Source organism: Drosophila obscura, unplaced genomic scaffold (assembly GCF_018151105.1).
Source record: "Drosophila obscura isolate BZ-5 IFL unplaced genomic scaffold, ASM1815110v1 contig_29, whole genome shotgun sequence".
Lineage (NCBI taxonomy): Eukaryota > Metazoa > Arthropoda > Insecta > Diptera > Drosophilidae > Drosophila > Drosophila obscura.
The window spans coordinates 1,939,634-1,953,259 of record NW_024542816.1 but is presented as its reverse complement, the minus strand read 5'-3'; the positions used below and the strand labels follow the sequence as shown (position 1 = coordinate 1,953,259).

General features: G+C 47.7%; 1 protein-coding gene across 3 annotated transcripts in view; it reads left to right on the top strand.

Moving 5' to 3' along the window:
• The window catches only part of LOC111082043 (actin cytoskeleton-regulatory complex protein PAN1), a 43,883-nt gene extending 30,760 nt beyond the window's left edge, over positions 1-13,123 (top strand). The window contains exons 1-10 of one of the 3 annotated variants that reach the window (XM_041594544.1): positions 7,003-7,606; positions 7,966-9,021; positions 9,121-9,537; positions 9,655-10,175; positions 10,227-10,767; positions 10,812-11,260; positions 11,324-11,809; positions 11,885-12,044; positions 12,110-12,278; positions 12,359-13,123. In XM_041594544.1, the coding sequence (XP_041450478.1) occupies positions 7,051-7,606; positions 7,966-9,021; positions 9,121-9,537; positions 9,655-10,175; positions 10,227-10,767; positions 10,812-11,260; positions 11,324-11,809; positions 11,885-12,044; positions 12,110-12,278; positions 12,359-12,632 (4,629 nt within the window). In that variant the 5' untranslated portion in view covers positions 7,003-7,050 and the 3' untranslated portion in view covers positions 12,633-13,123. Of the gene's footprint in view, positions 1-7,002; positions 7,607-7,965; positions 9,022-9,120; positions 9,538-9,654; positions 10,176-10,226; positions 10,768-10,811; positions 11,261-11,323; positions 11,810-11,884; positions 12,045-12,109; positions 12,279-12,358 lie in introns of those variants that run through there. The other 2 variants (XM_041594543.1, XM_041594542.1) reach the window with 2 other exon arrangements.
• The last annotated feature ends 503 nt before the right edge of the window (positions 13,124-13,626 follow it).

Here is a 13,626-nt window from a genome sequence, read left to right as displayed (position 1 = left end):
CACTTGCAACATTCGTATGAAACTGTGTACATCTATTCATAAACACACTCTCATATATTTATTTGGGGAGAGAGAGAGAGCCATAAATGTGACTAACTAATTTTCCACTCTTTCTCCACTCTTTCATTCGCTTGACATTCATTCATTCATTCATGAATATTTACCTTCTCGTATATAAAACTTCTGTTCTTTGGTGATATTTTTGTAGCTAATATGAACATATTTTTAAATGGAATCTCTACATATGATAAAAGCATTCAGCAGAGCTTTAACTTTATTCAAGTGTGTGTATTCATATTTCCTATATATGTATGTAGGTACATATGCATATTGCGTATGATATTCTTTTATGTATTCATGATAACGTTTCATGAGTGTATTCACATATTCGCAATGGAAATCATACCTTGCATACAATATTTTTGGGCTTATTCATTCCACATATGGTACCACATTTATGCACCCCTTGGTATGGGTGCATTTACATTCTTATTCAACCCTTCTAGGTTTATCCACAAGTGCATTTATGAGTGTAACATTATGAGCGCATTTATGAGTGTATTCAAATCAAATATCTGGACAATATCAATACCATATGCATGGGCCCTAAATGAGTATTCATTCACGAGACGTCACCCTCTGCAGCCCCTTCCCTTGCATCCACCCTTGGCTGGGTAACTCCATCCCGTAACTCGAGACGAACCCAGGAAGTGCGCAATGTGTCCGAGATCCCCCGACACGACGACATTCCGCTCACAATCCGCCCCATTCACAGATCCGCTGTGTACTCTAGAGTGAATAATGAATAAGGACACGCCCACTTGCTCCTGGTTTGGGTCAGGAATGAGAGGGGGAGGGCGGGGCGGGACAGCCGGCTGTTGTTGTTCCACTTTGCTGGTTCGTTCCTTCCTTTCTGCAAAGATCGGTCTTTGAATCCCAAAAAAAAAAAGGAAAAAAAAAAAAATGTGTTGCACATGTCGATGCGGAACAGCTGACTCCTGGTGTGCCCCAGCCGCATCTCACACTGGCGATCTTTTGTGGCTTTTGTGGCAGGTGCCAAAACAAAACCGCAAAATATTGTTTTCTTCGTTTCTCTGGTGGCTGGTTGTCTTTTGTCCTTACCTGTTGTTGCCTCTGTTTTTTGTTGTTTTTTTTTTTTGTTACCTGTTGTGTTGGCCATGGCTGTGGCTCTTGGCTCTTGGCCTGTCCGTCAGAGCGTTGCGGGCAAGAGCGAGCGGACGAGCAATTTAATTGAATTTTATTTCAGTTTTCTTGAGCGGCATTAGGGGTAACGCCCCTGCCTCTGTTGCTGCCCCTGCCATCTCCCCCTCCCCTGCCTCTGCCCCATGACAGCCTGCTGTTTCCTTATCTTTTGCCGGCAATTTCAATATCATTTATGCGGCTGCTCTGCCTGCCACTTGCCACTCTTCATTTTATTTTTATTTTTTGTTGTTCAGCTGTTAATTCCAAAAGTAAATTATGTATTTTGCATAATTATAATATTTGACTTTTACTCTTGACTGCACGCCATGCTGTCCGGCATTCCGTCAGTCCTCCAGGAAGAAGCAAACAAAAAATGCAGCAAGACAGAGTGTGTGAGAGAAAGAGAGGAAGCTGCGAGAAGATACCCTTGGATACATTAGTTATAGTGCACCAAAACTGTAGATTGGGCACATTTTTTCTGGTGTTCTGTTGTGTTCTATCTAATATCTAATACTATCTCTATTATTATATTTTATGGAAAAATATACGATCATAAAAGATCGGAAGATTTTCACAATCTTAAAAAATGTTTAATTATTTTTTATGTATTATTTTTTTGAAGCAACAATTGTTGCATCTCTCATGGCATTTGGGGTTATCTGTTTCCTTTTGCTCTTGCGAAATTTGTATCATTAAAAGAAAGAACTGAACACTGTTGCATTAAAATCTCTCGCATTTGATGGCTTCGCAGAGGCATCTTGCTCTTCATAATAAGTAGACCCTCTGCAAGGGCATCAAAAGTATTTATTTAGCTCCTTATTATGCCTCGTGCTATTTTTATTTTTTTTTGGTTTCTTTCTACTTAACTTTGTTTATCTGCTTTGTGAAGCGTTCTGGTCAAATTCCTGTTCTCAGGTCGCGCGTCTCTTTCCTTTTCTTGGAATCTTTTTGGGGCTTTAAATTCGTGCAGCTAGTGTACGGGGCAGCCCTTAAGAGACTAGTTAGAGGAATTAATTGGAGTATTTGGAACTGAAATCGGCTTGCATTGGAATTTTCAATAATTTTTTAATAAATAAGCAAATCGCCACGCGTTTGCTTTATATCCTTTATGTCGCCGCTGTCTCGTGCTGTTCCACCTTTCACCTGCTCACATACATACATACATATGTACATGTGTATTGTAAGTGGAAGATAAATGGATGAAATAAGTATATGGATACTGTCTCTTTATTCGATGGATTCCTTGGCTTGTCTGTCGATTGGAGAAAGGTGAAAGTTGCATCGTTTTTGGTTTTTATTTTTTTTGGGGGGGCAACGAAGCAACATCGAACATCGGTATATCTGGGGCTATTCAGGATTCAGGTTGTATTTGTTATTAATGTTTTGTTTTGTTGTTGTTGCATGCCGCCTCTCCCCCGCCCCGCATCCACCATTCGTTGCAGCAGCAGTGGTAGCAATAGCAGGTGCTGTGGTGGGCGTTTTGTCGTGGGGGCGTGGCACATGTTGCGTGCACTTAATGATGCGTAATTATTCACTTAGTTGGTTATGCCACAAAAATGATGATGACGATGACGTTGTGGGCCTGAGACTGGTACTGAGCCCAGTCCCTTAATTGCAAGCGTTTCCCCGCTAATTGCCCGAACCACGATCCCAAAAGATTGGAGGGTGGGGAGATACCAAGGGAGGCACTCTCTAGGAACGGCGGCAGGAAAACAGAGAGAGAGAGAGAGCTGTAAAAGGTGTCTTACATGTGTGTGCCTTGCGATGCCGCCCCAAAGTGTTTTGCTTTTATCGCATTTGTATGTAATTCTCACGTGATTCATAAGCGGACGATTAGCGTTAACTAAGTGGTAAGAGCCAAGAAGGTAATAATGCTGAGGAAAAGACAATGGATAGACCAAGAATTAGAGAGAGGGAGACAAAGAGAGAGAGAGAGAGAGAGGAAGCCGGAAATGAAAATGCAAAAAGATAACTTAAAGGGGGTCAACGGTTTTTTAAACTAGTAGGACGTCTCAATCACCCCCCGGGCCGAACGGGGGGGGGGGGGGGGCGGGGGGGGGGGGGGAACGGCTTAATTATGATCCGACTTAGATCGGCGCTGGTAGCCAGAGTGCGTAGTTTTAGTGGCCGCCGCCTGGGGGGGAAAGGAAATAATGGGGTGATATCACTGGGGGCCATGGTTGCCCAGCCTTTGCGCGGGCCGCGGCAGCAGACAGAGGCGCGGACAGACGGCAGACGGACCGACCGGCTTCGTGCGCGCGGGCGCGACCCCCCCCACCCGTAGTAAAAAAAGGGCCTTATAACTCATGCATCGAATATCGATTGCTATCGTAGAACTCAATTTGATTGAGTTTTTTTAACGAACAAAGTTTCGTTATAGTGGAGAGCCAAAACTCTTGCTATGGGAAAGACATTCTACTGTCAATAATATAATCGATAAACAATCAATGGAATTAAATACTTTGTGAAAATATATAAAATAAACTGCATTCCATTAAATTTGAACAGAAAGGGAAAAGAGCATACATAATGGACATAGAATTATATCACATTAAACCCGAAAAATATTTGACTATTTGTTACTTTCGTTGCTACTTTTGTTAGCCCAACGTCTGCCTAATCGACCGAGGGGCACTGTCGCATTACCCGCCGAAATCAAGCAGTTATTCTCAAGAATATTATTTTCATTGCTTCGCTCGTCTACTTTAGTCGCTTCTTCTCCCTTATACCTTTGACGTTATACTTCTACCATTGCTTTTTGTTGGGTGACAAAACGCCGAATGACAGACTGCTCTCCCACTCGAACATTCTGCTACTCTCTCTCCGATTCTCTATCTTTATGTGGGTGTGTGTGTGTGTGTGTGTGTGTGTGTGTAGGTCAAGTGCATCCATTGACAAATTGTTGCCGGCTCGAATCGTGCTCTCGTGTGTGTTCACTTTATACAATTTCGTATTGCATTTGACAGCCAATTGACATAAAATACAAACATATCCACACAAAGATACATATGTACATATATACGTACATTATATATACACGTGCAGCACGAACAACACGAAGAGCTGCACGTGTCATGGAACTCTCTAGCACTCGCACTCACACTCCCATCCAAAAGTCTCTCACTCGATTGTCCAGCAGAATGCACCCGCTCTGCTGCCCTCTCATGTAGAAAATAAAGTGCAATTATTAAAGGTGTCCGGGCATTCGGTTTATGCTTTATGTCGGAATTCCCAATATGCGCATTTCAAAGTTTACTTCTAGTTTTTGCTACTTCTAATACAATTTTTCTGTTTTTTTTTTTTTGTTTTTGGTGGGACTTGTGGTTGGAGCGCTTGCATCAGCCACCCCACCTTACACAATATGACACTTTGTTTTGGAGATTCAGCTCGCTCGCTCTACCTCTATCTCTCTCTCTCTCTCTCTCTCTCTCTCTCTCTCTCTCTCTCGCTCTCTCCCAGAACATCTGCAAGACTGCTTGGCTGCTCTCTCTTTCTTCTAAAGCTCGTTCGCGAGTGTTCTCTATATGTGTCTCTGAAGAAGATTGCGCTCCCGTTTCTAGAGTGTACCTCCTCAAAGTAGAATGACATTGCTCTCCCGTTCCGTTCCATCTCCAAGAGATGGTTACTCTCCCGTTTCGTTTCGTTCCGTTTCCTCGTTCCTAGAAAAATAGTAGTAGAATAGGTATTGGTCTCCCGTTTCGTCGTTACCTTTCTTCCACACAGTAGAATAAGAATAAGCTGCATTTGTCCGCTTATCATAATCATTATCCAAATCATCATCGTTCCCCACTGGCCCTCCTGCCTCCTGTGCCGCCTTTACCAATCATGCTTGTGTGTGATGTCACTTGCCAGAAAGTGCTACGTGCCGATGCCCCTGTCGCAGTCGCAGTCGCTGCCGAAGTCAGCTTTGGCGTTGGCTTCTCAGCTACCACCATTGGCGTCAAATTTCACACGCTGGCAACTTCATTGGTTTTGTTTTTGTTGTTGGAGTTCCGTTTGCTGTCGTTTGGCTTTTCGGCTTCTCGGCTTCTCGATTCTTCCGAACATACACAGACACGAAACACAGCACAGACACAGACACAGGCACAGGCATAGACACGCACGCACTCAGTCCGAGAGCGGGCGACGACAGGCAGACAATTAGGGAGTGAGAGAGTGGAAGTGGGAGGGCGAGGGCGAGAGAGTGGGAGAAATTTATGGTTTGAGTGGGAGTGGAGTGTAAGCAGGAGATGGAGTGTGAAAGGGGGAGGTGGTGTAGTGTGCAAGGTATCCCAAATGTAAGGTAGGGCATGTTTGTTTGTCCCTCTCTCTCGCTGCCTTTGTGTCGACAGAGTTGAATTTTTAATCGAGGCTGCTCCATCGTATGGCCTTACCTTATATGTAATTTACCTTGGTAAAGAGTGAGTGAGAGTGTGAAAAGGACTTCAAGTGGGAGTTGCGGTGAGATAGTGGGAGAGAGGGAGAGACAGAGAGACATAGAGCATGTGTGTGCACATGACTTTTAACAGCTGTTCGTTGCGGTTTCTGCTGCTTTCACCCCAAGCCCCCATGCCCACATGCCCACCGCCCTTGTTTGTACGTGTGTATGACAGTATGGCTAGGTGTTGCCCTCTGGCGTCGATTTGTGCTACTAGCTGCTACCTCTGATATGTCAATTTTCAAACACCCCGCGGCCTGTGCGATGCCCCCTCCCCCGATGACACGACACCTCTCTTTTTCTCGTTCACCTGCATACGATTATGCTCCGCTTCCCCCTCCACTCAAACTCAAACACACACACACACCTGGCATTTGCTTTGATTTCGAAAAAACGGCCGAAATAGAACAAGAACAACAAATAAGAGCGGAGATGTTTTGCCAGTTTATAAAAATGCAAAATAAATTTAATATTATGTTTAAATAAAAATAAAACTATTCATTACAAAAAAAAAAATGTTTTTTTAAAATACAAAAAGTTAATAAAAAAATATTAAATTAAAAAAAAAACAACAACAAAAAGAAAAAGAATGTAAGTGAAACCGGGAATTTAAATATGAAAATCAACGGAAAAAAATCGCTGGAAAAACTACCAAAATGCAAATTCGCGCGGAATAATCCAACGATAAATCGCCCCAAAAATTTAAAATCGTGCAATAACGGGAATACCTGAAAAAGGAGGCTTCACCGTCTGTGTTACGACGAGTGTGTTGAAGTGTATCTGTGTGTGCTAAATGGATTTCTTGTATCTTTCAGCTATACAAATGCAGAAACTTTTGTAAAAAACTTTTGAAAAATCTAAAAAAAATAATCCAAATACGCAGGAGAAAGGAAAAGTAATTGGACAATGGAAAGCGAATAAACAGAGAGAAGGAGAGAGAGAGAGAAGGAAAAGCAAACCGTTGAAAAAGAATAACATTAAATAAAAGAAATTAAAAAAGAAAAAAAAACTGTTGCCTTAACAATGAAACTTCCTTGTTGACATATATGCATACATATACAAGATACAAATACATATATACATATACTATATACAAAGTACATATACATACATACAGTATACCCTATATACAAGAATATTATTATATACAAGAACCTATATACAAGAAGCAAACGCAAGTAATTATACAACAACCAAGAAAGGAATCAAGAAGGAATCAAATATAAAGCAATAGAAATAGTTTTAAAACAAACCATAACAAATAACAAATATATACATAATAAATATACATATATTTTGTATACAAAACCAAACAAAAAATTAAAAAATAAAAAAAAGTATAAAAAACGAAAAGAAATTATAGGAAAGGAGGAAGCTAAAGCTAAAGCTGAGGAAAAGCTGGAAAAAAGTCGCAAAAGGTCGGTCCAAAAATGCGCCTAAAAGAGACAACAAAAAAGTCAGCAACAACTGCAACTGCAACAAGAGCAACACCTCCTCTGCCACTGGGAGTGTCCCTCTCTGGAGATTTCCTTAAAACGCTTCACATTTCAACGCCGCAGCACCAGCAGCAGCAACAACACTTGCCACATTCACAGAGGCCGCATTATCTGCAGCTGCAACTGCAACAGCAGCAACATCAATATCAATATCAGCGCTGCTCCAGCGTGGGCAGCACCACCAGCAGCGGCACCTGTGAAACAGAACGCTCCAACCTTTCGTCAGCCTCCTCTTCCTCCTCGCTGTCGCCAGCAGCCTCTCTCTCTGCCATGATGCAGGGTCCGGCAGAAGGAGCTGCAGCAGGAACTGGAACGGAGGGAATGGGAGCAGGATCTGGACCTGGATCTGGACCTGGACAGGGGCCAAAAGAAGATGCAACAGCGGCCGCTGTTTTGGCCGCAAACATAGCCGAATCGTTCACATTTCTGCAACAGCATGCGGCGCATCATTTTCGCGACATTTTGTATGCGGCCCACATGCTGGGAAGAGGTAAAACATTCAGCAGGGCGGTGGTGTGGAGTGGGAAAGATGGTGGGGGGGAGGGGGAAAGAAGAGGAGTGCCTGCCACCAAGGGGCAGTGCAGGGAGGACTACTGGGGGATTGTTGCACGACCAGCTGCTGGCTGAATGGAGCCGCTTAACTGGTTTTTGGTTTTGGTTTGGATCTTTTTTTTTTTTTTTTTGTTTGTGTGTTTTTTTTTTTTTTGGCCTGGCCAACTTTCACTTTATGCATTGTTGCCACATTTCACAATTGCAATTGCACCTCTGCCTCGACTTGCACCACAGATCTACAATCAGCCAATGATGATGCTCTAACCAGATTCCTTTCCGCTCCTCTGCTTCTTTCAGGCTACTATCAGCCGGCTGGACCGCTGATCTCGCCCCATGTGATTGCCGGCGGACCACCGCCACCACCGTCGCAGCAACAGCAACAACAGCAGCAGCAGCAGCAGCAGCAGCATCTACTACAGCAGCAGTCGCTTAAGAAGCTGCAGGAAGAAGAGTCGGGCTCCGGCTCACCCACGCAGCTGCAGCAATTGCAGCTGCAGCAGCAGGCAGCCGAGGCTGCTGAGCAAGCAGCAGCAGCAGCAGCAGCGGCAGCGGCGGCATCCCAGTCGCAGCATCAGCCGCCACACCAGCCACAGCCGCAGCATCTCCTGCAACATCATCAGCATCAGCAGCAACCGCCGCAACCTCAGCCGTATCCGGCCAGTGCCGTGGCAGCCGCTGCCGCAGCGGCTGCTGGCCATCCGGGCGTACCGTATTCCCGCTCAATGCACGCGGCTCAGATGCACTATACGACGGCCTATCCGCCAAACTACTATTCGCCGTATCCGGGCGAGGTCATGTGCTATTCGCCGCCCGCCTATCAGCCCTACTTTACCAGCAAGGTATACCAGACGGGTCCGCCGCCACCGCCGCCCTCGCATCCGGGACACCATCCCGCTGTTCATCAGCCGCCACCGCCGCCAGGCGCCTATCGACGCTATCCGTACTACCAGCACGCAGGGCCACCACATCCGCAAACACACCCGGAGCTGTACGAGCAGCAGCAGCAGCAGCCGCCGCCACCGCCGCCACCACCGCAAGCAGCCACCCAGGCGGCCAGTCCGCAGCAACAGCAGCAGCAGCAGCAGCAGCAGGCCACATCTGTGGGAGGAGTGGGAGTAGGTCCGGCAGGGAGTCAACTGGTGCCCGCGCATCACCACCATCAGCAGCAGCAACAGCAACAGCAGCATCAGCAACATCAGCAGCAGCAACAGTTGCAACAGCCGCAGCCTCACCAGCCGCCGCACCTGGATCACTATCCGGGGCCCCCGAGCTATTACGCCGGCTACAGTCCGGGAGGAACAGGGAGTGCCGCCGGACAGTGCTATACACGCGGCCTCCAGGGACCGTATATGGGTAAGGAAAAGTATGGTTCATAGGCAGCGTCCCAGTCCCAGGAGCAGATCCTTCCATAAAGATCCTTTATTAATATTTGTCTCTTTCTTCCGCTTGCAGAGTATCCGCCGCAGTGTCCGTGTCCAATGCAACAATCGTGTCCAAAAAACGTCCATACTGGGCCTCATATTGGTAGCAACATCAGCAGCAACAACATCAGCCAACAGAACAGCAACAGCAGCAACAGCAACAAAACAGACAGCAGCAGCAGCAGCAGTGCTATGTTGCAGGGTGCTAAGAGCAGCAGCAGCAGCAGCAGCAGCAGCAGCCAGAGCACCGCTGCCACAACACCAGCAGCGACAGCAACATCGTTGAATACCAGTAGGGGCCCAGTGAAAAATGTCACCAAAAACAACATGAACAACATTTGCAACAGCAACAAAAACAGCAGCAGCAGTGGCAGTGGCAGCAGTAACAGCAACACTGAGACATTGACAACAAATACGCGTGCAACAGCAGCAACAAACACAGAGGAGATGCGTGCAACAGCAGCAACCAATACGGAGGAGATGCGTGCAACAGCGGAGAGCACACGTGCCACAGCGGCAACAAACACAGAAACGCAGACGGCAACAGCCGTGGCCGTGGCCGTTGCCACAGCGACGACCAACAATATGGGAACGCAATGCCAGATGCTGGTCAAGACGGAGCTGAAGAGCGACCTGTCGCATCCACAGGTGACGCAGAAGATGCAGTACGAGGCGCATGTGATGCCACCGCCCACGCCGCCCGAAAGCTACTGTGCCAGCGACGACAAGTTGCTGGAGGATCAGGACCAGGAGACGGAAATGGAATTGGTTTTGGGTATGGGAATGGGAATGGGTCTGGGGCTGACCCTGGAGAAAGGTCACAGTCACAGTGAACAGCACATTGAGGCGTATGATCTGACATCTAGCACACCCCCGCCACCAGCACTGCAATCAGCAGGAACAGGAATAGGCGGAGCAGCAGCAGCAGCATCCGGAATTGCAAAGGCAGGAGCAGGTGGCGTGGGAGTGACGCGAAAGGCGAGGATCGGAAAGAGCATGGCCAGGGAGATGGTTTTTGCAGCACAACAGCAACAGCACGAACAGCTGAAGCAGCAGCAGAAGCAGCAGCAACAACAGCAGCAGCATGTGGAGAAGAAACAGCAGCTGGAGTTGGAGTTGGATTTGGAACAGGAGAAGCATTCAGGAGCAGAACCAGAGTTGCCTTTTTTACTTAAAGCTGAAATCAAAGCAGAGACCAAAATCAAAATCGAGCAGGATGACGGACGTCTGGCGAGCAGCACTCCACTTATCAGCCAACTGCCGGATGTGAAGCCAACAATCAAAACGGAGCCAGAAGCGGAACCCAAACCTGAGCCTGAACCCGAACCCGAACCCGAAACACAACCGCAACCACAACCAGAAGCACCAGAGGAAATACCAGAAGAAGCAGCAGAGACGCCAGCACCCAGCAAGCAACGCATCAATCTGCTTGCCTCGTCCACATCCTCGGCTGCCGCATCTGCCTCCGGCAAACCGACGAAGAAGCACCACAGCTACAAGAGCCTGATCAAGCAGGCCGAACCGCGGAATTATTTGTGTCCGGGCAGGACGTTTGTGCGGCGGCTCGGCCGAGCACCGGCCAAGTATGCGAAGAGGCGGCAACAGCTGCTCGTGCAGCGCCAGCAGCAGAGGATCCGTGCCCAGAGGCGCGAGCAGCTGAAGCAGCAACGCCAAGAGCGTCAGCAGCAGCGCGAGGCAGAAGCAGCAAAGCAGCAGCAACAGAGGTGGCAGAAGATGCAACAGCGGCAGCTGCAACAGTAGCAGCAGGCTGCTCTGGCCAGGAGGAAATAAAACATGTGACCAGCGGCGGAAGTGGCTCTTCGCCCAAGCGTGCACATCCACGGAAGCAGGAGATTGCTGCCCTTCATCTGCTGGAGTGCTTGGACACGTCACTTAGTCGAGGGTATTTCAGTGATCCCGAGCTGAACAGCTGTCGCAGTCAGGCGAAAGTGGGGGGTAGCGGTGGCGGTATCTATGCCGCACCCTCACCTCTGTTGGCCAGCCCCCATTCAGTACCCCAGCCGGTGGCCGAGAAGCGTTCCAAGTCGGAAACCAAGAAGCCGCTGCTGCCATCAACCACAGAACAGCCCCCGGCAAAGAAGCTGAGAAAACAGGGTAACATCAAGGCCAAAGCGAAGGGCAAGAAGGTGACAGCAGCAGCAGCAGCACCAGCAGCACCACCAGAACCAGCGCCAGTAGGTGGAGAGGCTGCAGCTAGAGCTGGAACAGCCGAGGCGAGCGCAACAGCAGCCTCAACCTCTGCACCAGTAGCGAGATCATCATCAGCGTCACCTCCATCTGCAGAGACAAATAACAATGAGTACCAGACGGCAGATTTGCAAGCTCAAAAGCTGCAGCAGCAACATTCCGAGGAGCAACACAAATTCCTGGTGCCGACAGCTGCAACAGTCGCAGCCGCAGCAACAGTAGCCACAGTAGCCACTGTTGTTGCCCCCACCTCAGCAATGCCCACAGTTACGCCCGCGTCTATATCTGGATCCACATCCACATCACGCCAAAGTCAACACACGACGCACACGAAGCGAGCGCGATCCCGCTGCAAATTTGGTAATCGAAAGCGCCAGAAGCATCGTCCGGGCGGAGTTAGCTACGAGCTGGACGAGACACAGCCGCCAGCGATAAAGGCGAATGTGGTGCCAAAGTGGAATAATGGCTGGATGTGGGCGGGCAAGGCCTTTCAGGGTGCCGTATTTCTTACTGTAAGTCACAACCACCAAACAAAAATCCAACTGAATCGAAGCTTACACACATATATTTCCCTCTCTACCCTGAAGAGCGATGATCCGTTGGTTTTGCGCACTTGCTATCCGGCAATGCGACATGTGGAGGGCGACATCATACGGACACGGGACTGCGTCCTGCTCAAGGCCAACGAGGATAATGAGCTGCCGTATGTGGCCAAGGTGGCGCATCTCTGGCAGAATCCTGAAGATGGTAAGCGCCACTGCCCGTGTGGGCTGTCGTTCTTCTTTCTCATCTCGATTATAATCCGTTTATAGGTGAAATGATGATGTCGCTGCTGTGGTACTATCGGCCAGAGCATACGGATCAGGGCCGTCAGCGCAACGATTGCCCGGACGAGGTGTACGCCTCGCGGCATCGCGATCATAATTCGGTGGCCTGCATTGAGGACAAGTGCTATGTGCTTACCTTCAGCGAGTACTGCAGGTGAGTGTCGGGGAAATCCCTGTTAGATTAACTCTGGCCCCATATGCAATCATTGCCTAACTTGCCTTTGTTTTATTTAGATATCGTCGCCGCCTGCGTGCCGCCGAGGAGGATATGGAGGATGTCAGCATTGTGCCGCGTCGGCCGAGCAGTTGCATTGCTAATGCCAATGCCAACGGCACTGCTGGCGCAACCACCACTACCGCCATCGTCAATTGTTATCCAGTGCGTACAGTGCCGGAGCACACGAATCCGGAGCTGGTCATGTTCTGTCGCCGTGCCTACGAGTTTCGGACACGCCGCCTGCTCAAGCTGCCCCAAAAGAGTGCGCTTGCCGCGTGCAGCCACAGCTAGCGCAAGGCTAGCACTAGCTAATCGATCCTTAGCATACACTTAAGCCTCGTTCTAAGCACACGATGATGAGAGCAGGATGGGATGGGATGGGATGGCAGCATACGAGGATGCCAACTGTTTTTGTTGGCATACAAACATTAGCATAAATTTGGATGTAGTGTTTTGGGAGTAGGATGAGTGGAGAGGAGAGTGCCCCTGACAGAGGCCCCCCACTACAGAGGACGAGGCACAAGAGGGAATAATCGATGGATGAGGGATAGAAATTGTTTTGATCAGTCTACAGTTTACAGTATTGTTAAAGATATTTTTTGGGTCTCGATTGTTGAAAGATATCTACTATCTGTGGGGTGGGGGGATAGATCGGTTCAAGCAGCAATTATCGTACCGCACTTGCGACTGAAGTATTCGTTGTTCCTATTCAACTGTCGTTCGGATATGGAAATTGCTGTCTGATTGTTGCCCCAATCAAGGACACAAAAACACACACACACACACACACAAACACGCGCGTATATATATACATACACTATGCATACCTCTGTCGGGGCAGGACATGCACACACACAAAAAACACGCACACACACACATACATATACATGACCAATATGTAGGCGAAAGCTTTTCAATTACGATGTGAAAAACTGATGTGAAAGATGTACGAGAAGGTAGGATGGACAGAAGGAAGGAAGGTAAACGGCGTTATAGAATGAGGTATAGAAAAGAACTTTAGAACGTTAGAGCGTTAGAGAGCTGAGCATTAACAAAAATAATATCTTACATTTAATTACAATCAACTATTTATTTTGACTTCCCTCCCCCACACACACACACACGCGCACAGATACTTTTGTTATTAAGTTTTATAAATGTATTTATTTTGTTTATTGATTTAGCCGTTTGCTTATGGGAATGTGTTGCTTGTGGAACAGGCGTATAAGACTCTTTCTTCTGATAATCATAATATATGATGGCTGAAGATTTCGCACAAAATCGA